This window comes from Dermacentor silvarum, chromosome 1 (genome assembly GCF_013339745.2).
Source record: "Dermacentor silvarum isolate Dsil-2018 chromosome 1, BIME_Dsil_1.4, whole genome shotgun sequence".
In the NCBI taxonomy this organism is placed as follows: domain Eukaryota; kingdom Metazoa; phylum Arthropoda; class Arachnida; order Ixodida; family Ixodidae; genus Dermacentor; species Dermacentor silvarum.
The window spans coordinates 257,957,652-257,983,911 of NC_051154.1; the positions used below are offsets into that span (position 1 = coordinate 257,957,652).

At 45.8% G+C, this 26,260-nt stretch overlaps 1 protein-coding gene across 1 annotated transcript; it reads left to right on the top strand.

Moving 5' to 3' along the window:
* Positions 1-1,252: 1,252 nt before the first annotated feature.
* LOC119439734 (prostaglandin E synthase 2) lies at positions 1,253-24,999 on the top strand. The gene is made up of 6 exons (XM_037704856.2): positions 1,253-1,582; positions 1,856-2,065; positions 2,181-2,383; positions 2,581-2,793; positions 8,139-8,256; positions 24,735-24,999. The coding sequence occupies exons 1-6, from the start codon at positions 1,253-1,255 to the stop codon at positions 24,882-24,884; spliced, it is 1,224 nt and encodes a 407-aa protein (XP_037560784.2). The 3' UTR covers positions 24,885-24,999.
* The last annotated feature ends 1,261 nt before the right edge of the window (positions 25,000-26,260 follow it).

Consider the following 26,260-nt stretch of genomic DNA (forward strand, 5'->3'; position numbering starts at 1 on the left):
TAGTGTGAAGTAGCCGGAAAATGAGTCGGCACAGCATCTCTAGCTAGATAAGCTCTTCGGGTCGTGCTGGCTAAAACAACTCTGTTGTGCATTGCCGTCCATGTTTTTGACACGTACATTGGGTCTAAGAGCTTTTCGCACACGTAGTCCCCTGGTCGCAGGACTCGGTCTTCACGTTGTATGGCATCCCGCCATGCTTGCAGTCGACTCGTCTCTTTATTGACACTGAACATACATACTTTGTCTTTGCACGAGGCATATCCACTCTTGCAGTTTGGAACGAAACACTTCTTGCCCATAGTCAGGCTAGATCCGTCTACGCCAGTCAACGTCGCGGCTCGAACGGCAAATCTCTCTTCTCCCCTTTCTTGCGATTAAATGGATTCGTCCTTTTCCATTATGCATACCACGGGAACACTTTATTAAGCGCTTACCGAGAACAAGGGTGACTGATTGCTCAACGGTAAAGCAAACGTTGCAAAATATTAAGAAAAGATAACTTATCGTCTGCCCGCACCACTTTTCTGCGACTGCTTCCAGGCATTGTCAAACGCCGTCTGCTAGATCCAGCGACGCGACCGCAATGCCGGAGACATTATCGTCTGTTTCGGCGCCTGATGGATTTCAATTAGTATAGTGGCACACAGAAACGGTAAAAAAAATTAGTTTTAATTATTTTAAACACGCTTTACGTACAGTTACAATTATTTACACGTTTGAATTTCCCGCTTTTTTGGCCTCCTAACGTGTGCTGCCGTGCAGCGGTGCAGACGTGAAACTTCACCATTTGTGAGACGCGTTGCGCAGCAGCGGTCGCCGTGTCGTCGGATCACCTGTTCTTCTTACACCGTGGTCTGGAGTTCCAGTAGGTTGTGTCCCGTCATTCCCATAAGGGCACGGCAGCCCTTTAAGAAACTCGCATAGACGGTGGCGCCAGTTTACCCTCTAGGTGTTATAGTGAGAAACTCTATGAAGGAAGCATTGAAGGACCCTGCTAGGACTAAGCCATAAGCCTCCTTACATGGCCTCTGAAATTGGAACGTGAGCAAGCGCCGTCTGATCTCGAAGGTCATGTGTAGTAAACCCTATAGTCCCGTCTTTACATGCACCAAATTTTTGTAAAAAGTAACATTATTTTCAAAGCCAATAATGCTTATATAAAAAATTGGTCTTACTTTTGCGAAATAGAATAATTTTTTTGTTGAGTATTACAGATAACGACATTTTTAGTTAGGCAGCTGTCGTGCTTCAAATGGTAACCGATCGCCACCAACAACCGGCACACATTGCAATGGCGGCTCTCAGTGCGCGATTTGTCCGGTGTGCGTCTTTAGCAAAATGCTTCTTACCACCTACCACGTACGCCAATATTCACGCTGCAAAACTGAGCTCGTTTGCTCGCACTGGATCTAAATGGAATTCTGGCAAACTGCGTTTCCTTGCTGTGGCTGGGCTTGCCTGCGGCGCTGTTGGTCACGCTTATATGCGAAGCGTCGAACCAAGAAAAGATCCTATCGGCGATATGTTGTCGCCGCTGAACACAAAAAATATAAGCAGTCCTGGGACAAAATTTTCACGTGTCGTAAGTGTAGCTTTATTTCGTGACTGTGCTTGTTTGTTAGCACGATGACAGATGTGTTGACGCGACTACCGGCCGCCGCGCGTAGCCATGTTCATTCATTCTCCGAATGACCTTGCGTTCTTCTTATTGTGCGATTCTTATCCAAGTGTAGCACCTCTGTTTTCTTGCCCGCGATGCACGAATGTCTAGCCCGATCGTTCTCGCTGTTCACTTTGCGGGAACGAAGTGCCTTACTAGTGTAGCCTTCATTTTGCTTCCTTGGTCTTCACGTAGGTAAACGGGCCGACTACAAAAACTGGTCTCAAGATAACCATGTATCAGTACCAAACGTGCCCATTCTGCTGCAAAGTCCGGGCTTTCTTAGATTTCTATGGCATCCCGTACAACGTCATCGAGGTGGACCCTGTGCTTCGTCAGCAACTTAAGTTTTCCGAGTACAAGAAAGTACCGATCTTGCTCGTAGAAGAAGCTGACAACTGCTGGGTTTGTCATTACTGCATTTCCTCTTTTTTTATGCAGAAGCAATTTACGACAGTTCTTGTGCAATATTTCAAACTTAATCATGATGAGTTACTTGTCCTTTTTCATTTTCATACAGCAAATTAACGACTCCACAGTTATCATCAGTATGCTGCAGAGCTACCTCCGTGACATTAAGGGCGGCATCAGAAAATACCTCTGTTTGTATGACCCAGTCAAGGTTAAGGATGCTTCAGGAAAAGAGTCTCTCGAAGTTTTCAACAAGTACTTTCTGATGATGGACAATCCTCCTGCAAAAGGAAAAGCTTTCGATGACCTGAAGTGAGTGTATGGTTCACATTTCCGGCAATAACGTAATCTTACTGCATGATATATCATTTTCACTACGAGCTTAATACCCAAGCATTATTAGCACCATGTGGACTCTGTTCCATGTCCATAACATAGTCCATAAAAGCGATTTGCGAACTTTTGTTGTGTGAGCTGCCACATTCTGTTCTTGAATTATTCAAATGCAGGGAGGAGATGACGTGGCGCATGTGGGCAGATGATGTTCTGGTTCATGTACTTTCTCCAAATGTGTACCGCACATGGCAAGAAGCCTTGCAGGCCTTCAACTACTTCTCGGAAGTTGGCGAATGGGAGAAAAACTTTCCTACCTGGGAGCGCCTGCTGGTCGTTTATGTAGGCGCCGCTGCAATGTACTTTGTAGCCAAGAGGCTCAAAAAAAGGTGACCTTGTTATTTTTTGTAATATTATTACTATTTATAATTGTTATTGTTAGACACCTGAAACCAAAAAATTATTTAAGCGTGACAAGCATATCATGGTACAAGATAGATACAACACAACAGACTAAAATAAGCAGAAGAGAAATATCGCATATGAAACGCAGGAAAAAAAAAGAACAGTACTATTGGGAATGTGATAAATAGGGTTTCGTAAGATGATTTCTGCCAGCTATGTCCATTTTTGCAAAATGAGGTTAAGCCATATGATGTGTGTGCCTTGTAGGCAAAGGTGTGAAGTCTACAATAGGGCTGAATGGCAACATCTGGTTAAGAAGTAGCGAATTCAAGTGGTCCAACATTGTTATCTATCATAAGTTCCTTAAAGGGGCCCTGAACCAGCCCTCGGGCTTGGTGAAATAACGTAGTCCACAGGTAGCACACGCTGCTGTGAACATCTAAGCCAAGTTTTGTCGTACGTGCTACGTGGAGCTCACACAAGTGGAGCGTGAAGTCACTTTTCTCTCAAACGCTCTCTTTTCAACAGAAGCCATGTTCCTCACTCTTCTCTGGATGCTTTATTTCGTAATAAGCCGATTCCCATACACTGCTGCGATTGGTAGCTGTGGTCGGCTAAATACCATAGATACCACGGCCGCCGCGGCGTGCCGCCAGATGTCCACTGGCTGAGCACACTGCGGCTCGCTGAGGACAACTGCGATTGGCATACGTTTAGCACGTCATAGGCACCAGAATCGGAAGTCGTGGCGTCTTCTACGTTAACATCGAAAAAGAGATCCAAACTGTGCACCACGGTGACATTTAAAAGGTGGAGCATTGTGGCCAGGCCCCCTCCGTAGCCTTCGCTATGCAAGGCATTACAGAAGGAACAGGAGCACAGCGGAGGCCTTGTTTGATTGCGAATAACTCTGCTTCTGCAGAATGCATTGAAATACTCTTTGCGGTAAAGTATTTTTGAAATAGCCTATTTTCACTTAACTTCAAATGCTTTTCTCCACTTTGATAAGAAGTGGTTCAGGGCTCGTCTAAAGGAATCGGTCATTTTAGCTTTAGAATAAGTACGTGCAACTGCTTTCTTTTGAAATAAAATCTAGTTTGGTAATGTTCTGTCTAGCATAAGGGTGCCACATTAGAGAGAAATACATAGGTTTTGGTCTCATAAATGTAAACGATGAAGTAGCTTTTCTTCTGGCAGAGAATTTCTAAGCTTAAGCCTCGAATGCAGAATGCAAAAAAACATGCGGGTCTTGCCGTGCCAATCCTCCCAGACATTGCGCTAGACCACCTCAGATTCCTACATAGAAAATAATCACAGCTTGGTACATGATATGTAGTGTTTTTTTGAGGTTACATTCTCGGAATTATATATATTATTACAGTCAATGTAGCCGCATGAGTAGAAGAGGAAGGAGTGTGAGCGGAGAAGACGAGAAAGAGAACGTTTTTGCCCGTCGGAGGCTCGCCCTGAGGCCTTTTTAATAAACTCCGTTTTTCTCGCGGCATAACAGTTTTGGTGGAAGGTGCAGGGTACTTGAAGTAACGACGGACCCAGAGCCATTTATTCTTCGCTGCAGTCGTCACCTCGCCGGACTGCCCCCTTCGTCTGTTAAGTATAAACCGCATGCACGCGCGACAGCGTCAAGCGACGCGATGGAGATGGCTGTCGCGGTCGCTCGTCGCCTACAAGTCGTACCGCATGTGAGCGACGAGACGAGCGACGATCTTGAGCAAGGTCTCCCCGGTGTTGCCAGTATGAGGGCAGCAAATACTCACCGAAACTGGCGTGACACTTGCTTTATTAATTTAAGTTGATGTGTTTTAGTGTAAAGAGCAGCATAAATATTTATAAAGGTCTTGCACTACGTTATTATCCTTGCACGTATCAAAATCTAGTCGTTTGCTCGTTCCGTGCGACAATCGGTAGTACTTGACTGATGTATATCCAGTTCCGGCTTCACGCTATTGGCTAGTCGCTCATAGCACTTCCGGGTGACAAGCAACGAATTCTAGATTTCCAGAACCGAGCAATTGAGTGAAAAGACCGAGCGATCTGTCCGCACGATGGCCCGTTTCGTCGCTCGTCGCTGTCGCGCACAAAATCGCTCTCATGCGGTTTGGGCTTTAACATGGCCAATGAAGGAGACGCTCGGGGACCGATGCCTGCCGCTCCAGGATCGATGCCTGCTGGTATGTGGCGCTACTACTGAGAACCTCGGGTTTTCGCCGGGAAAGCAGGTGAAGATGTAGAAGAGTGGCTCAGGCATTACCAACGGGTAAGCAAGTCCAACGACTGGGACACTACCGACCAACTAACCAACGTTGTCTTCGCTCTCACTGACACTGCCCTGATGTGGTTTGAGAATCACGAAGAATTATTAACAACGTGGGAACGTTTCATTCATGACCTAAAGGAATGCTTTGGCGACTCGGACGCAAAAAAGAAGCGCGCAGAGCACACCCTGGCACAGAGAGCACAGCTACCTGGTGAGACTTGCACTGCCTACATCGAAGAGATCTTGAAATTGTGCAAGCAAGCCAACGCAAGAATGTCCGAGGAAGACAAGGTCGGGTACCTGCTCAAGGGCATAGCAAAGGATGTATACAATTTTCTGATCGGCAAGGACAGTCTCACTTCAGTGTCTGATGTCATGAAGCACTGTCGTACGTTCGAGGCGCTGAAGATGCGCCGAATAACGCCAAAGTTTGGCCGATTGGCCAATGTTACCACTGTGGCCAGTATCGATATGAGCTCTTCATTTGACTTAGCGTCGACCATACGACAGATCATCCGCGAAGAGCTGGACAGGCACAACGAGACGACACGTTGCCTGCCTGATGTCTCTCATGCCCCCTTTGCTGGTCACTTCGCTGGTTTCTGGCCAGCCAGAAAATATCGCTTGTCGCCCGTACGTCAGCGCGACGACATCTGCTGGGGACAGCGATTGCACAACAATATAGCAGCAATCAGTCAGCCTGCTTCGATCTGAATTCGCTCTTGCAACTTGCTCTCTGCCGTGACAGCAAAAAATAAATAGTACAATCAGTCATCACTTCATCTCATCTCTAGCTAAGGGTAAAGTATCGGCGCTCTCTTGTCGTTATTATTGAGATCGGTAGTTAATTTTGGCGCTGTTAAGCCTGAGATGCCACCAAGAGCCGAGAAAGTGTTTTAAGTTTTGCTCACCAGATGGCGCCACAGCATTTTACACTAGCGGCATGGGACAGATTTCCACTGGGGATGGTATTTTTGAGCTTTCTTTACGCACGCACGATAGCATTTATTTGCACAACAATGTAAATCCATCGCTACTCTTTTTCGCGATATCGCGTTCATGTGGTTGCTCCATGCAGCGACACGACAGCGTGACAGGGTGTGCCTGTCGCGTCGCTTAAATATCACGTGCATGCAGTTGGGCCTTGAAAGTGGACAAAAAAACAACTTGACGCCAATGTGAGCTGAATGCACAACCTCCGCATTAAGTGTGCATAACACTTCCAATTGTGCTCCGGTGGCGGCTCACCATGTCCACATTCTTGGGTATTTGTGTGCAAGATATAACCCTGGGAGTGTTGGCCACCACCACTCAAGGCCATGGCGGCAGTTGTGGAACACCTTTTTGACTGATGGCATCACATAGTATGTGAAGTATATGAACTTTTAGGAGTAAGCAGCTGACCAAATTAAGCCTTGTATGTTACCTGAAGGCATCATACCTGCTGAAGTCCAGACCCTGCTATGCCATGAATGAGTAGAAGGAGAACCAAGGGGCCCGATTTTACAGCGGAGCTGTTAGCCTACAGTTGCTCGGGATTTTTTGCGGCGCGTCCTCGCGGGGAAAAAAAACCTTCAGCAATTGAAGCAAGTGCATACATACCTTGGTATAACGCATACAATATACAGCGCAGCATTCGTTTCAATAAAGAACAAGCTCAAAACAAGCATCCAAACCACATCATTGATGATAAGGCATTCCTGATAGCAATGCGAAGCACATAGCGCTCCCCGCATGCATTTCCCGATAAAGATTACTGTTGCGCGAGCTCCTGCGGCGACGGCAGCTTGCGACATGGGAGTGACATCACTAGTCTTTCATATATGAACCAGCCTAGCAACTGATTTCATTGTTGCTGCAGCACCGCTATGGGTAGGCAACGCATAGTTAGGACTCCCTAGGAGCAGCGTGAATACGAGGAGCAGCAAAGAAAAAAGAAATGGCAATACGGACCAGCGGCAGTGTGCTGCCAAAATTACCATTACTACCATTAGTCTAAAACAATAAAGCATTGCCTCCACACCAACCCCTCTGTCATCTGTCTAGCATATTTATTCCAGGGTATTGGCTTTCAGTCTGACACTGGAGATAAAGCTGTTCATTCCCGTAATCTCCTTACACGCTGACCACAGTGACTTGGAGATTGCCAATTTTCTTTATCTCGCGAAATCCTTTGTTTTTAGTCAATATAATCTTTGGTGACCAATAGGTGCTGCCAGTGGTCAGATGCCATTTAGGCGGTTGAGTTTCCCAAGCAGGTGGAGTGAGAACCTCGAAAAATCGATTATGGGCCTTGCAAAGCGGCTTTGAGCGCGAGAGCCAATATTCAAGCTTCCTATGCACAATTTCATTAAGCATCACTTTTAAGTAATAGATTTGCTTGCTCCCACAGCACAAGCATCAGCGTGACCCAAGGATGTTTGCTTTTGAACTTCTGTGGTCACGTCACCCTTAATGTAGCTTCCTAGTTCCAAATATCTTAACCTGTATGCTGCAATGTACGGCAGGTGTCACTGAGAGGGAGACTAACTAGCAGCCAAACAATGATAAAAACTTGCTAAAGCCTGCTATTGTGGAAGCACTTCCCAACATCGACATGCACTATTTGATGCAGGCATACAGCTATTATCGAAGCTGAATTCGGTCAATAATGGAGGCTGATGATGGTTTTATTTAACACTCCTATAAAAGAAGCAGCAAAAGAAACACTGAAATGTTTGGAACGAATCTATTTCATCTTGCCTGAAATATTCTTGCTATTCCTGAAGTCGTCATTATGTCCTCAAATACCTCGCGCACTCGGTATGTCATCACTAGCACAGAGGTGCATGAGCAGGAATATCCACCTGCCATTATTTTTTTTACTGCCACAGTTGCTTGAATAGATGGCCTCAGTAATGTGCAGCCTAGATCAGATGCTTAAGACAACTAGGAAATCCAGTGCACATGGCCAATATGTGACACATCAGTATCGACAGCTGATGGTACACACCTGTCTCTTTGATGTTGCGGCATGAAGGAAGCTTATTTGTCGAATACTGCTTTTTCTTTCAGGCATAACCTGAAAGACGACGTCAGAGAAAGCTTTCGAGATGCTTGTCATGAATGGACGATGGCATTAGGCACGAAGGAGAAATTCCATGGAGGAAGCCTTCCAAACCTTGCTGACCTGGTAAGGAAGACCAAACATTACATTCTTATATGTGATTTAGGCTATCCCATTGTTTGGCAAAACCTGATATTATATGCTTATATTTTCATGCTTAAATTTCTGCGAGATCATGTAGAATAATCTAAATGTTGTGAATTTTATGAAAAAAATGTGCAGAAACTACCACATTTTCAAGTGTCTCATTAGCGCCAGAAGTCTAAGTAGTGAAATACAAAGTGAGGGCACTGCTGTACCTTCACGAGCAAAAGTCATGGACTCCCCCCTCTCTCAATCTCCTCCTGTATTGACGGCAATTCTTGCAATAGCTAAGAAGGGTGTTGTTTGTACTTGACAGTATGCATCGGGCATGTGATTATGCCTTAACAAGAACAAACAGCAGCTGTTCCGTCAAGTGATGCCCAATGATGATTTGGGAAATGTGGGGGGGTGTCTGTTACTGTTGTATGCAAGAGTGCAGTCACCGTCGTACTTTACCCAAACATGCTTTAAGGGCTGTTTTGCTTTATTTGCAAGGAGTACTGGAGATTTCTTGTTGGGGTGCTGGAATGTGCTAGCTCGATAAACTGGATGTATGAGCAGGTCTCAATCTTTAAAAGTAATTTAATGAGTAACTTCTTTTTTTTTTTTTTTGGACAAGCGCGCACTGTGGACTGCACACTATTTTAAAAATTGGTAGTTTCACATCGTCGTATAATACTGTCAACGTGGAATGCCTGGCAGAGTTGTTGGGCAAACTTCAGGCAAATTCTGTGTGAAAGGGTGTGTGACGCTTACATATACGTGTGTATGTCACTGACTGATGAAGAATGCTCATTTGTGCTATGCCATAAGTGGGGCTTGCAAGTGATAAGAACTGTAGCAACATAGACTAAGCACAAACGGCACTTGACCTTGTGTAACAGTACTTCATGCCCATAGAGTATGCCAAGTATGCCTTACTTTGCCAAGTAAGATTATTTCTACAGCACCTACTTTTTTTCACACACACATGTGCACACACTTATTTTTCAGTCAATTCAACAGTGCATATTGCAGGCCAGCCGAAGCCTCAAGGGCAGCACATGGTAGACAGCAGGGAACCACTACCAGTGATGGTTTTTTTTTTTTTTTTTTTTTTTTTTTGCAAACAGCACTGAACCAGCATTCATTTGTACTTGCTAGCACAAGTAGAAATAACTATGGTTAGACATATCCAGTGGACAAGTTAGAAACATCTTTTAAAATTACCTTTATCATTCAGACATCAGATAAAATTACCACAATTTCACATCCTTCTGAGGTGACATCAACGAAAGTTGGCTGCATTGCAATTTGCACCATGCCTAGTAAATGCAAAATGTACCATTTGCAAAATTCGGTTATTCGGCTGCCCTGCTGTCTCTGTCCTGAAAGGCTATTTTTTAACTAAAACTCTTATCCACTCCATTTCTCCCTGTAAGTGCAGTCCTTCCAGGTAGGAAGCGTGAGCACCAAGGCTTTTGGAGAATTTTTTAAAATCTCATGTGGTCATAGTGTGATGTGGTCATCAAGTGTACCCTTCAACAACAGGAAAATTATTGCTGCCATTCAATAGCCTTTACCGCTTCATTACCTCCAGAAAGTAGTGTATTAAATGCCCATTTGTTGCATGGGAACAATAATTTGTTCTACTTGTCTGTGGACAAGAGTTCGTGGTTGCAAACAGTCTTTCTTGTGCATGTGCAGCATCTTTTTTTGTAAATGGTCGATTGACATCCTCATATACTTCAAATGAGAGATGCGTTGTTCAAAGCACCATGCCGTTACATGCATGACCTTTTTTACCCATTTGACATACATTAAGGTGTGATGCTCCAAGAAAGGGGCATGCTTGCCTAATTATGCAAACTAAATCTTACTTGTGAAGTGCTGCTACAACATTATTGTCTTTTTCTTTTTTAAGGAACAGCTGTTGACCGAGTAATTACTGTATTTACTCGCATAATGAACATGCTTCTTTTACCAAAAAATATTCGCAAAGTTGGGGGTGCGTTTATTATGCGGGGTAAATACAGCTATTCCTTAAAAAAGTTGAAAAAGACAATAATGTTGTAGCAGCACTTCTCAAGTAACTTTTAGTTTGCATAATTATGCAAGCATGGCCCTTTCTTGGAGCATCACACCTTAATGTATGTCAAATGGGTAAAAAAACATCATGCATCTCTAAAAAAGTTGCCACTTCCAAAGGCCACCTCTAAAAATGTCGCAGTTACGCCCAAGAGGCGAACCATTGATTACGATAGCAAATGCGTAGACAGCTATACGAAGTAAAGATAGTAATGTTATCGGCCGTATAAACTTGCAAACATGCGCTATGTAAATTAACAAGCATGGTGTCAGTGTGCACAGGCAAACATGAGCACATCACGCTCGATGATTGCGGACACTCACTGTCAGCAACAGCGAGCAAAGTGACCTTCGTGCTGTGTATCGCTTCAACGCAAACCGAGCAGCAAGAACGGAGCACGCACAAAGGTATAAGCTGCTGTTGCACTTAGATTCAGTTCCCAACGCAGATCGCTTTCACAATAGGGTGCACGCCCTATTGTGAAAGCGATCTGCATTGGAAGGAAGGGGGGCAGCGCAGGGCGTGCGCTGATGCGCTGCCCTGCTCCCTTCCCGTCTACACCCCTTGAATGCGGAAGACCTATTCGCAATAGTCGGCGCCGACGGCAAAAATGCGCCTGGTATGAGGCCTGTTAGAAAAGTATCCGACCTTTGGCCGAAGAAAAAAAACTGGCATAACTGGAGTGTTGGAAACCTAATCACCCTCAAAGTAGTCTCCTTGGGACTCCAGCCATAATGTCCTCTCTTGTCTGAAATCGCGCTCCTTTCAACGGCCTCCTGATTTCGGGAAACAGCCAGAAGTTGCAGGGGGCCATATCAGCAGAGTAAGGAGCCTGTTGAACTACAGGAGTCTGGTGCAGGAGCATTGTCATGATGGATGCGCCAATTTCCCATTGACCACAACTCCGGTCTCTTGCGCCTCACAGCATCACGTAGGCGACGGAGGACATCCCTGTAGTACTCTTTCGTGATTGTTTGACCCTGTGGTGCGTACTCGTAGTGTACCACACCGCGGGAGTCAAAGAAAGCAGTCAGCGTCACTTTGACGTTGCTGCGCACTTGGCGGGCCTTCTTTGGTCTTGGTGGTGTGGAATGCTTCCACTGTGACAACTGGGATTTGGTTTCCGGGTCGTACCTGTACACCCAAGACTTGTCACCAGTGATTATGGTGTTCATGAAGTCGGGGTCACTGTTTGTGGAATCCAGCATGTACTGAGAGACTTCAACATGAAGTTGCTTTTGCTCCACCGTGAGTAGATTCGGCACGAATTTCACCGGAACTCTTTTCATGGCCAAATCTTCCATCATAATGGAATGTGTAGAAAAAGTGCTGATGCCCACCTCTTCCGCAATTTCTCGGATAGTCACACGACGATCCCGCATAAACACAGCGTTCATTTTGGCAATGACCTGCTCATTTTGGCATGTTGATGGCCGATTGGAGCGTGACTCGCTCTCTACCGATGTGCGGCCGTCTTTATAAACAGGTTGTACCACTCCTCAATCTGTGTGCTGCTCACAGCATCGTCACCGAAAGCCGTCTGAAACTTCGAATGGTTTCCACTTAGCTGTCGCCCAGCTTCTGGCAAAATTTTATGCAGTAGCGCTGCTCCAGTCGCTCCGTCATTTTCCTTGCAATAAAAAAACCGACGAAAGCGCTGCGCACTACCTCACTGAAATGCTGCATCCCAGCGATTGACGCTATCAGCAGGCGGGAAAAAATTTGCGCATGTGGACGAAGGTTCAAGGTCGGCTGATGCAAGCGCGCTTGTTTCATATCCATCAGGTGTTTGCAAAAAAAAATTAAGGTCGGGTATTTTTCTAACAGACCTCGTATAATTGCATCGCAATACAGTGTAGACTGCTTATAACGTAAGTCGCCAGAGTCGCGAATATCCGCACTATAAGCGGTACCGCACTATAACCAAAGCAACAATTTTTAAGGCACCGAGCCGCCACGCGTATGCGACAGTCGAGGAATGCGGCTAGAACGTTTGCATTCAATTTACAGTCGACTCTCGTTAATTCGAACCAAATCACGGGGCGGCGCATCCGACCGGCATTGCTCCGGCACCGCCATAGAGTAACAGCTTAGGAGAGACCCCTCAATGTCGCGCGCGAACGAAACAAAAAAGAAAAAAACGCGGCGGAGATTTCACCTTCTCGCAAATGGCAAGGTCGCCGATTCTGCGTTGCGCCGGAACATGCGTGTACGTGCCGACATCTCAGCCACACTACCGTAGCCACGTGTAGAAAATGGCAGTGAACCCTTCTTTCTCCTTTATGCTTCCTCTACTTTCTAGTCACGTGTTGACCTTGCACGCTGCTGCTATGGCGCAGAGGGAAGCAGCGGCGCTGTCCCAGGCGGGCCAATGAAACTGCCCACGCCGGCAAACGCCCGCTTCCCGATAACGGCAGAAAACGAAACTTCGGGGAGCTGGCGCCGGGCCGGCTGGAGCGGCAGCGCCACGGTGACAGTCGAAAGTGAGGGAGCTACGAGGAGGGGGCGAGGGGGAGCCACCGAAGCGGCAGAGTTGCCGAGGCGAAATCCGCTTCCCTGCCGCCCTCCTCCCTAACATTCCACGGTCTCCGCGTGCGCCCTTCGCCGTGCCGTGCCAGCGCCGCCCGCTCCCTCAAGTTTCATTTACTACCGTTATCGTGAAGCGACCGTTGGCCGGTGTTGGCAGTTTCGTGGCCCTCGCTTGCTATGCACGCCGTGATATTTCACAACTCGCATTCAAGATTCTGGTTTCAGTCTCACTGGCTGTTCGTTCGCACCACGTGCCCTTCTCCTCCACTTTGTCTTTCTTCCTCGAGCACTCCTTGGGGCGCCCGTATGAGGGGAGCGTTCGCCGTCTCTGTTGACTTCCGTACTCGCAGGCAGTCGCACTGTAACCGGTATTTCATTTCCCGCAACTGCGCTATAAGCGATACGTGTATACATGGAGTGCTATGGGAAAATTAACGGGAGTCTGAAAAAACCGCACTATATCCGGTCCTGCACTATAAGCGGTTACGTTATAAGTGGTCTATACTGTAAATGTAGGAGACGGTACGATTCGGCATCTGATACGGCGTCCAACACAATCGTACCCGCCGGACGCCATATCAGATGCCGAATCGTACTGTGTCTCTCCTACTTCACAGCAGCAAGTTCAAGGTGCGATCATTATGCGAGGTAAAGAAAAAACACACTTTTTGATTGGAAAAGCGGGGGGTGAGTTCATCACACGAATGCGTTCATTACGCGAGTAAATACAGTATGACACAAAGTCTTAATTTTTCAAGAACACCACAAATAAACAAATTATATTGGCCTTTTAATGCAACTAATTCAAAATGAATGTCATATGCAATTGCTTCAGACATGAAGCAGGAAGCTGGATGCGTCATGGAAATGGAAGGCAATAGTTACATGGTACCACACATTATACTGGCACATGCACTCGGACCATGATTGTGGTTGCTCAGTGGTTATGGTGTTGGGCTGCTGAGCATAAGGTCGCGGGACCGAATCCCAACCACGGCGGCCGCATTTCGATGGGGGCGAAGTGCAGAAAACACCCGTGTACTTAGATTTAGGTGCACGTTAAAGAACCCCAGGGTGGTCCAAATTAATCCGGAGTCCCCCACTATGGTGTGCCTCATAATCAGATGGTGGTTTTCGCATGTAAAACCCCAGAATTTTTTTTTTCTCACACCGTGATTGTACTGCCAAAAGTGGAATCCATTGAGCATTAGATGGGACAAGAAGGGAGAGGGGAGGGGTGCCTCCTGTGCTCTTGTGAAGTGACAACAAAAGACCAGGTTTAATCTGTATCGAACTTGGGAGAAGTGCAGAAGGATGGAAGGGCCAGTTTTGGTGGTGTGTAACCAGATTTCAATGACAGCCATTGCATGTCTTTAAGCACTGCACTGGGCTGACTGATGCATACGTGAGTGATTTGTGATATTGTGTGACCACCACCTCCCGTTACTATGATATAACCAGCTTCGCGCTTCCATATCCAAAGCTGCATTACACTTGGCACGCAGTTTGAACTGGTCTCATTAAAAGGGGACGTAACTAATTAGTTGTTGTTTTCTCAGGGAATAGAGGCTTCATACCATAATTTGAGTCGAGAGAGCTACCTAAGTAAAGCAAAAAAAAAAAATCAAGATGCAAGATTTTTATGTTGGTGCTCCTTTAATGTCATGGATTATGGTTTTTAATCTTATGTGTATCCATTTACAAGATAAACTGTTGAATGCAAAAATCACAATTTTTAGGTAAACGCCCAGTTTATCATCTAATGTATAAGCCTAAAAATTTGGTTCCAGTTTCTGCTTCTTGGGGCAATGTTTCATAACAACTTTATTTTCATTCCAGTCTTTTTTGCCGTTTCTCATTGGCTTGCACAAGGCCGTGCTACTGTTATCACCGGTGTTGGCCACACAACGCAACGGACAATTAGAAATGGAATAGAATCAAGGCAGAACAGTCCTTATAAAATATGGACCCTGATTTTAACAAAAATAATGCCATCTCAAAACACAATAGGCGCAATGTGTAGATTCTACCATCAGTTCACATGGTGCTACAGAATACAGATAAAGAAGCAAGCATGTTGCCACATGTACTTATGCACGGTTGCTTTTCCTTTGAAGCCTCATTCTTACAATGGTTGTGTGTTGAGCACACTTCTAACAAGTACTAGTACATGGTTAGTACAAACAAAAACATTACAGCTGTTGTATTTTGGATGCAGTCAACAGCACTGTGTCTCAGATACAGAGAACGCACACGGACCCCTCATTCATCCGGAAGGGTGACAGTCTCCTCCTAGCTGTCACTTTTTTTTTTTTCTCTTCACCCCCTGGATTTAATTCAGCCATTAGTTTGCTTACTGTGCATGGCTTACTGTGCATGGCACACTGTGGCCAGCCATTTACTACTCAGACTTGGTTGAGGAAGGGAACTTAGAGATCTCACCGCCCCCCCCCCCCCTCCTTTTTTTTTTTTTCTGTTCTAAAAGATGTCAATTCTGTACCCCTACCCCCCTGCACTTTTGAAGAGGTATGCTCACATGTTCTACTTTTATGTGTAAAAATGGGCAAAGGCAAAATTTCTGTTAGGAGACAGTGAAAATGACATCTTGATGCATGCAATTCAGAGCCCTCTGCTGCAACATCTTTCATAGCCTCTGTGTTGCTTTGGAATGTATAACCCTGTCAGTCAAACAATCAATCAATCAGTCTAACACACGCATGGTAACACAAACAACTACAATTACACTTGATACCAAGCAGCAGCGGTCTGACAACCTTGTAGGAAAGTGATGCTAAAGAGTCCAGGAAATGTACTACAGTCGAACCCGGATATATTGAACCCACATATATGAATTATTGTGTTTAACGAGCTGCAGTGAAATCCTCTTGAAAATATTTCCATTCAATTTTTATTTTGTATATCAAAGTTTTTTGTGATCCCCTTCAATTCGATATATCCGCGTTCGACTGTACTCCATCGGACAGTCAGCTGACTGTGATGCCAAAAACTCTTCTGCATCATTCGATTTGCTCAGCTTGTCAGTGTGCACTATTTGCTGAGCATCATGATTGGAGGAGTGAAATAGCTACTGCACAGTGATTAATTATGTCAAATGTGACTAATTTGATTTTAGAAAAGACATGGCAAGTTCTTTGTAAATGGTCACCCAGTTCAAAAAAACAGTTGCATTCAAAACTGCCCATAATATAATCATTATGTAATTCCCTTGAACTCTTTTGCCTATAGAAATCGACCAATGTGATCGACAGTTTTTCTGTGCGCTGTTAAAAATTTTCGTTGGAATTCTACTAGCAACGTCGTGCACCGTCTGAAATGACGACTGAACTTTTAACTGTTTGTCACATTCGACAATATTTAGCCGATTGGGGAGTAGACTTCGACTGAATGCATCGTCGAGGCTAGCCTCTTGTCTTCCTGGCACTTTGGTCGACTCGGTAACGTAAATATTTTAAATGACAGCAGCAGTAAAAACACAGAAGCTTCTTTAGGTCGTTTAATTTTCCAATCTGACGTCTAGGCTGTTTTATCAATGTTTCAAATGATAGATGCTCATGAGTGCCTGTTCTTTTGATAATTGTGTACGACTAATGTTAAGTGCAACTTCAGTTTTCCCACCGTGGGTTGCTTTAAGTCATCAACATTTCGACCACGTATCTACTAATTATTACAAGCAATCCTTCTCGTCATGTGGGGTTTTCACGCGCACAAGAGCACGCAGTCGGTTTTAGGCCATCCATCGACCAAAGCTTGACTAGCAGTCAAATCTCTTACATTTTGAACACTGCCTGTGCATGTCTCCTTATTCATTGCTGTACAATGTTGTGCAACACTTCACATTACTGTACAGGAACTGAACAAAGCATGTGGAGGCTCCAGTGCCAGTTGAATGCACGGTAGACCACCTTGCTTGCACAGAAAAGCTGATCGAACACCATAAAAAAAAGTATGAGGAGGCTTGTCTATACTCTGTTTCAGTAGTTCCGTGCAGCAGAGCCAACGCTACCTGACCATCGAGCGCAGATTCCTGCGAAGCGAGATGTAGTGCCAGTGTTCGGAACCCGTTGCTTGTTTTAATGGCCTTTACAAGTGGTCTAGTCAGAACATGTTTACTTGAAGGCTTCTCTGCATTTTAGAGCTACGATTTTGTTTAGGTGATATTGCTTCGTTTTAGAGCGAAAGCTCTACTACACCTTGTCTCGCAAGGTGTAGTATGGATGCATCGCGTCGCAGTGAGCTTGAGCCGCTGGAGTGCAAGTGTTGCAGGTATGCGCACTGCAATTCTGCACGCCATCGAGAACACTGCGTCCATAACTTATAAAATATTAATAAAGACTAATAATTTCACTTGGACGCGATGAGTCGTCAAGTACGACTAATGTAGCGTTGCACCACATCGAGAGAGATTGGTAAGGGGAACTGTCTTCGAAGATGCGCTCGCCGCTAGTAGACGACAGGGCATGGAAGGACACATTTAAGATGTGTTTGCGCTCCTGATTGGTCGAAGAGGCCTGTACCTTCCACAGTGCTGCACGGAACTTCTGAAACAGTATATGCTCCCCAATTTGACAAACATGGCTTCGCAAGCCTAAAGGGTGCAGTAAAAAAAACTAACTAGGTGCCTGCTGCAATGTGTATTAACCCTTTAAGACGCTGTGTACACAATTTTGTACACCAAGAAAATGTGTCTAACAGCAAACGCATTGATCAGAGTAATGGTATTTAAAATGTGTCACATGCATCTTGAGACTATTCTGATTGCAATCATGTTGCAAGTTTGAATAACAGGCTCGAAATGTTTTAGTAAAACGAGTGGGAAGGTAGATGGTTGTGTGTACTTACTTGGTGCGAGTATGTTGTTGTATGTAGTGGGTTAACTCCTTCCATGGTTTTTCAGTGTGTTGCACTAGGCATAATTTTCAAGCCTGCTAGACATGAAATAGTTGATGTTCTCATATGTAACGTTTTGTATTGAGCTTTTGCATGAAGTCCATAGTTTGTAAACTTCACAAAAGTCACTAAATAATTGTAAATTTTTAATCTATTCTGCAGCTGTATGCTTTTTATGATTTTGAATATGCAAGAAATGTGGTGAAAGTAAGTTTTCATTTAACAAAATTCATTGGCGTCTGAAGGGGTTAAGAAATACTCCCTGTACGATAGGAACTTACCCATTTTCACATTTGAAAAGCTACTGCTTTCCTGCATAACATGGACATCACTATGGCTAGTATTGATGTCAACAATCTTTCAAATTTTTTTGCATGATCTGGCTTACAAAAGTTGGGAACTAACAGCCTGGTGCATATCTTGTACAGTCGAATCTCGTTAATTCGAACACGCTTAATTCGAACTTCCGGTTTATTTGAACTGACGCTGTGGTCCTGTCAAAGTGTATTCCAATGGTTGAAAACGCCTGGTAATTCGGACGCGAAAGCATTTGTGATGGTTAATTCGAACATGCTGCGCGCCGACAATGCTCTCAAATCACGTGGCGGCACCTCCAACCGGCATTGCTCCGACACTGCCATAGGAGGAGAGACCCCCTCAACGCCGCGCGGAGAAAAAAAGAGAGTCAGAGAGAGAAAAAATGAAAAGAACCGCGGGCAAAAGTTTCACTCTCTCAAATGGCAAGGTCACCGTTTCACAAATGGTTGAAAACGCCTGGTAATTCGGACGCGAAAGCATTTGTGATGGTTAATTCGAACATGCTGCGCGCCGACAATGCTCTCAAATCACGTGGCGGCACCTCCAACCGGCATTGCTCCGACACTGCCATAGGAGGAGAGACCCCCTCAACGCCGCGCGGAGAAAAAAAGAGAGTCAGAGAGAGAAAAAATGAAAAGAACCGCGGGCAAAAGTTTCACTCTCTCAAATGGCAAGGTCACCGTTTCACAAATGGTTGAAAACGCCTGGTAATTCGGACGCGAAAGCATTTGTGATGGTTAATTCGAACATGCTGCGCGCCGACAATGCTCTCAAATCACGTGGCGGCACCTCCAACCGGCATTGCTCCGACACTGCCATAGGAGGAGAGACCCCCTCAACGCCGCGCGGAGAAAAAAAGAGAGTCAGAGAGAGAAAAAATGAAAAGAACCGCGGGCAAAAGTTTCACTCTCTCAAATGGCGCAAGGTCACCGTTTCACAAATGGTTGAAAACGCCTGGTAATTCGGACGCGAAAGCATTTGTGATGGTTAATTCGAACATGCTGCGCGCCGACAATGCTCTCAAATCACGTGGCGGCACCTCCAACCGGCATTGCTCCGACACTGCCATAGGAGGAGAGACCCCCTCAACGCCGCGCGGAGAAAAAAAGAGAGTCAGAGAGAGAAAAAATGAAAAGAACCGCGGGCAAAAGTTTCACTCTCTCAAATGGCAAGGTCACCGTTTCACAAATGGTTGAAAACGCCTGGTAATTCGGACGCGAAAGCATTTGTGATGGTTAATTCGAACATGCTGCGCGCCGACAATGCTCTCAAATCACGTGGCGGCACCTCCAACCGGCATTGCTCCGACACTGCCATAGGAGGAGAGACCCCCTCAACGCCGCGCGGAGAAAAAAAGAGAGTCAGAGAGAGAAAAAATGAAAAGAACCGCGGGCAAAAGTTTCACTCTCTCAAATGGCAAGGTCACCGTTTCACAAATGGTTGAAAACGCCTGGTAATTCGGACGCGAAAGCATTTGTGATGGTTAATTCGAACATGCTGCGCGCCGACAATGCTCTCAAATCACGTGCGGCACCTCCACCGGCATTGCTCCGACACTGCCATAGGAGGAGAGACCCCCTCAACGCGCGCGGAGAAAAAAAGAGAGTCAGAGAGAAAAAATGAAAAGAACCGCGGGCAAAAGTTTCACTCTCCTCAAATGGCAAGGTCACCGTTTCACAAATGGTTGAAAACGCCTGGTAATTCGGACGCGAAAGCATTTGTGATGGTTAATTCGAACATGCTGCGCGCCGACAATGCTCTCAAATCACGTGGCGGCACCTCCGACCGGCATTGCTCCGACACTGCCATAGAGGAGAGACCCCCTCAACGCCGCGCGGAGAAAAAAGAGAGTCAGAGAGAGAAAAAATGAAAGAACCACCGGCATTGCTCCGACACTGCCATAGGAGGAGAGACCCCCTCAACGCCGCGCGGAGAAAAAAAGAGAGTCAGAGAGAGAAAAATGAAAAGAACCGCGGGCAAAAGTTTCACTCTCTCAAATGGCAAGGTCACCGTTCACAAATGGTTGAAAACGCCTGGTAATTCGGACGCGAAAGCATTTGTGATGGTTAATTCGAACATGCTGCGCGCCGACAATGCTCTCAAATCACGTGGCGGCACCTCCAACCGGCATTGCTCCGACACTGCCATAGGAGGAGAGACCCCCTCAACGCCGCGCGGAGAAAAAAAGAGAGTCAGAGAGAGAAAAAATGAAAAGAACCGCGGGCAAAAGTTTCACTCTCTCAAATGGCAAGGTCACCGTTTCACAAATGGTTGAAAACGCCTGGTAATTCGGACGCGAAAGCATTTGTGATGGTTAATTCGAACATGCTGCGCGCCGACAATGCTCTCAAATCACGTGGCGGCACCTCCAACCGGCATTGCTCCGACACTGCCATAGGAGGAGAGACCCCCTCAACGCCGCGCGGAGAAAAAAAGAGAGTCAGAGAGAGAAAAAATGAAAAGAACCGCGGGCAAAAGTTTCACTCTCTCAAATGGCAAGGTCACCGTTTCACAAATGGTTGAAAACGCCTGGTAATTCGGACGCGAAAGCATTTGTGATGGTTAATTCGAACATGCTGCGCGCCGACAATGCTCTCAAATCACGTGGCGGCACCTCCAACCGGCATTGCTCCGACACTGCCATAGGAGGAGAGACCCCCTCAACGCCGCGCGGAGAAAAAAAGAGTCAGAGAGAGAAAAAATGAAAAGAACCGCGGGCAAAAGTTTCACTCTCTCAAATGGCAAGGTCACCGTTTCACAAATGGTTGAAAACGCCTGGTAATTCGGACGCGAAAGCATTTGTGATGGTTAATTCGAACATGCTGCGCGCCGACAATGCTCTCAAATCACTGTGGCGGCACCTCCGACCGGCATTGCTCCGACACTGCCATAGGAGGAGAGACCCCCTCAACGCCGCGCGGAGAAAAAAAGAGAGTCAGAGAGAGAAAAAATGAAAAGAACCGCGGGCGAAAGTTTCACTCTCTCAAATGGCAAGGTCACCGTTTCACAAATGGTTGAAAACGCCTGGTAATTCGGACGCGAAAGCATTTGTGATGGTTAATTCGAACATGCTGCGCGCCGACAATGCTCTCAAATCACGTGGCGGCACCTCCGACCGGCATTGCTCCGACACTGCCATAGGAGGAGAGACCCCCTCAACGCCGCGCGGAGAAAAAAAGAGAGTCAGAGAGAGAAAAAATGAAAAGAACCGCGGGCAAAAGTTTCACTCTCTCAAATGGCAAGGTCACCGTTTCACAAATGGTTGAAAACGCCTGGTAATTCGGACGCGAAAGCATTTGTGATGGTTAATTCGAACATGCTGCGCGCCGACAATGCTCTCAAATCATGTGGCGGCACCTCCGACCGGCATTGCTCCGACACTGCATAGGAGGAGAGACCCCCTCAACGCCGCGCGGAGAAAAAAAGAGAGTCAGAGAGAGAAAAAATGAAAAGAACCACGGGCGAAAGTTTCACTCTCTCAAATGGCAAGGTCACCGTTTCACACATGCGTCGCGCCGCAACATGTGTGTATGTGCCGACGTTTCAGCCAACGCTGCGGCTGCGGCGCAGAAGGAAGCAACGGCGGAGGCTCAGTCAATGGCCAATGAAACTGCCCACGCCTGCCAAACGCTTGCTTCAACCAGCATTGGCTTTAACGGCAGAAAACGAAACTTCTGGGAGCAGACTAAGCTGGCGCTGGGCCGGCACGGCGGCGGGTGTGCACGAAGACAGTCAAGGGTGAGGGAACGCGAGGAGAGCCACTGAAGCGACGGTGTTGCCGAGGCTACGGGGGCTAACCGTACCGAGGCCCGTTTCCCTCCCGCCCTCCTCCCTCACCTTCGACGGTCCCTGCACGCGCCCGGCGCCGCCCGCTCCCTGAAGTTTCGTTTCCTGCCGTTATCGGGAAGCGAGCGTTGGTCGATGTGGGCAGTTTCGTGGCCCTCGATCGCTATGTGCTTGCACGCCGCGATATTTCACAACTCGCACCGTTCATACGTCGTGCTATGGTGCACGAATACTTCAAAAGTACGTCTTTCTTTTAATTCGAACAAATTTTCGGGCCCCTTCGAGTTCGAATTATCGAGATTCGACTGTATATTTCAGATTTTCTTTACTCCGAGTGCTTGTACTAAGAATAGCAAATTATTACTTTTATTCGTGTTCCTTGTGGTGCTTTGAAGTTTCACATAAGAGTTCTCAAAAACTGTCAGACCAATTATTATTGCTTTACTTCCATTCTAAACACCAGCAACTGTAACTGGCTGTAACTTTATGTATTGCAGTTTGCATTGCAAGTGCTATGTCTGGAAATAAAACCTCAAAACATAAAAGCACCGAAAATGAGCACATTTCTAGCGGTAACAAAAGAGTCGAGTCACAGTGCTGGAGCAACTGGTCATACTTGTGTTAAAGTAACCAAATGTGAGATCAATGTGAGAGTGACTTCTCATGTTTCCTTGTTTTAGGTGCCGACATGTGAGTTGAGGTATACTCATATGTACCTGCCAAAACTTTGATCTCATCATAAAATGCCCAGTGTTTAGAGCTTGTTTATAATTGTCATATAGATGCCAGTGATCCTTCATTTCTGTCATGTTGAGGGAAAAAATGATTCTGAGAAAATGCAAATGCATTCACCGGCCAAATTTCAGAGCCAGGCTTTGTAAAACCCACTCGACTATAGTACGGTCTTTTCAGACTCCCGTTAATTTTCCCATAGCACTCCATGTATACGCATACCACTTACAGTGAAGCCGTGTGAGACAAAATACCGGTTATAATGAAAATCTCGCCGACAAGGGCGGTAGCGAGCACGGTTCTCAACGAGGTGCGCCCACCGATGGGAGAGGAGATCAACGAGGGCGATGCGGAGGAGGAGCATGAGACGTGGAGCATGAGTCCAAGGGCGATAAAATCATGGCCGCATGGGACTCGCACCTTCACGGAGAGCGAACGCACAGCAGAGAGCAAACGCAACTTCCATCGCGCGAAAGGCCGTAGGGGTATGGGAGGGAGGGAGGGGGGGCAACGCTGTGCTGCAGCACCAAATGCCTATCTTGCAACCAGGCACAATGGGAACTGGCGACGCAATCTCCCACGCGAAAGGAGCAAAGCGCGAAGGCAGCTCGGGAGGGAGCTAAGGCGGGGGGGGGGGGGGGGGGGGCTTCTACTTTGCCAACAAATGCGTTCGCGCCTGTGCCGGCTGTAGGTGTTGTCGCACGCACCGTATCTTGAAAGCAATCTTCACACTGCTCTTACCTTTGTATGCACTGTGCTTACGCCGCTCAGGCGGCTTCTACTCTGCCAACAAATGCGTTCGCACCTGTGCCGGCTGTAGGTGTTGTCACACGCACCGTATCTTGAAAGCAATCTCCACACTGCTCTGACCTTTGTATGCGCTGTGCTTATGCCGCTGAGTTTCTGTTGAAGCAATAGACCGCACGAACCTTCACTCGCTGCGGCGGCCGCGTTTCCCGACGCCCGCGTTTTGACAGTGGTTGTCTGTGGTCATCGAGTCTATTCGTGTTGGCTTGTGCGCCTTGACACCACACTTGTTAATTCAGTTAGTAAGCGAATGTGTCAAGATTATGCAGCCGATAAAACTACTATCCCTACTCCTTATAGCTCTCTACTAATTTGCTATCGCAATTGATGCTTCGCCTTTCGGGCGAAACTGAGCCTTTTTTTTTTATTATTGCTTTGTCTGCTTCATGTGAAGATCGTGGGTACTTGGACATTAACCTTTCAATGTTCGTAAATTTTAACGGATGCAAAACTCCCAGTCGCATGCTTCGATTCTCGGATACGCGCGGCTGCTTGGTCTGCTTGTTTTGCAGATGTGCAGGGCTTGAAAATCGTTGTTTTGGTTATAGTGCAGTACCGCTTATAGTGCAGATATTCACGACTCCGGCGACTTAAGTTATAAGCGGTCTACACTGTATTTCTGTCTGTATATGGTGGTATATGGTGCAGGTCATTCTAGTTGCAACTGTAGAGCCGAATGCCTGTTCACAGTAGGCATACCGAATAAAGTCTATGAATTATATTATAAATCTGAAGTAGTAAAATAATGTAGCATCTTTCACCAACTTATTTGTATTCTTTACCTTCGACTGCAGTATTTTCAAATTGGCAGGTTTGTGTACTACTTGTAGTCCATGCGATTGTTGAGAGAGTCAACTGCGTGCACATGCACTCCATTTCATGCAACACACACATTTTCAAATAGTTGTTCAAAACTCAAAGCTCTGTTAATTAATAGTGGTTGCCATAGGCAAGAAACATTGCAAATTTCTACCCATTTTTATCACTGTAGCATGCCGTCTAGTCGTTTTGAATATGCGGTTTATATTGACAAGTTGCTTTAGCAGCATGTTGCCTCTTGTTTGCTCCATACTGCACTGCTTGCAATTAGTGTTCTAAAGAGGACGTGCAATTTCAGTACAATGCTTTGACCTTTTGCTGCACATAACAAAATTAAAACTCAAAATGATGCATTGATGCCATTATACTATGTTATGTTGTTGTTAGGTGTTTATTTATTTATTAATTTGTTTGTTTGGAAACAACTGCTTATGTATGAACTTATGCAAGAACAATCTTTACTTATCCGGACTGTATGTTTTCTCATATCCAGGCTGTTTATGGTGTGCTGAGCTCCGTGGAAGGCTGCAGAGCATTTGAAGACATGTTAGCAGACACCAATATTGGTCCTTGGTACTACAGGATGAAAGAAGCCACATCAAGCCATGCTGGGACTCGTACTTTGAGTACTATGGCGTGCTAGTTTAGTAGAGTTACTTTTCGAGTATGTTTGTTTTGCTGCATCTCGTTTACTTTGTCCTTGTACTGTTGCCATGAAGAATTGTTTGTCTGTTATTAAATGGGTTAACAACCATGCATTGTGATACATATTTATCCCTTGCCACTTTACGCGCCACTTCAGGTTACATTAAGTTACCTTAAAAGTTGAGCCTGAACATAATGAAAAAGGCATCACATGCAAGCCACGAACTGCACTTGCACATATGCAGCAATAGGTCATGCTTCCATTCATTATGTACAATGATGCTTATTATGAACATGCATGTACATTGCCCTTTGACTGAAGCATTTATTACACTGGTTTTGTTTGTCATATTCGCATAAAACAGGGCACATGCATACCATATTTATTTGGCTGTAAGGTGGTCACGATTGTAAGACAAGGGTGCAGTAGGGGGACCCGAGAAAAAGAAAAGTGCACACGAATATAAGGTGATATAGAGTACCCAACCAATTATTCAGACTCTGTGGGGATTGTCGAAATGCTGAATAATCAGAAGCCCCCCGGAATAATCGGTGTGGATTATGTATGCGAATTTCGCCTTGAGCTATGACTACACAGCAGCACAAATTTCACCTTATGGTGTGGCTTTACGACACACAATATGCCGTGAAGCCACAGCATAAGGCAAAATTTGCACTGCCGTGAAGTCGCACCTCAATGTGAAATTTGCATAAACCCGCACCCCACCTTTACTATTATTAAATTTTTCTAATTCTGAGTGCTGGTTATACACACAAAAATACTGTACTGTGTCGCCTGCCAAGGTTTATTAGTCGCTACAATCTGTGCTGCCGTCTGGAATCTGGATAGCCGTTAATGGTGGCGCTGCTGCCGCCATATTGAAATAGTAACTGAATCTATCAGCCTGACATATAAAGCGGAGGGGGCGTACTTTGAGGCTTAACTGATTCTTGGAAAAAACATTACCTTATATTCGAATAAATACGGTAAAGCATGTTAGCATATTCTTACAATGCATCATGAAATAAAATGCATATGCACACATGAAACATGACCACACATAATGCAAAGGGGGCAATTTTGTTAACTTTACGGTTATAACACAAAGTGTTGATACATCATGCAGCTGTATCAATGAGTTAGAGAAATTGAACGTAGCACAGTGGGCGTTCCATTACTGCGAGTTACAATAGTGAGACCACTTGCACATTATAAAGGGTCCCCGTGGATCACGCAGTAATGAACTTTACAAAAGGACTGTGATGTGCTGCCGCAAGATTCTAGACAAGTTCACGATACATGAGACTGCATAGATAAGCATTGTGGTAGTGTGCCAGTGGACTTAAAGGGGCCCTGAACCACTCTTTATCGAA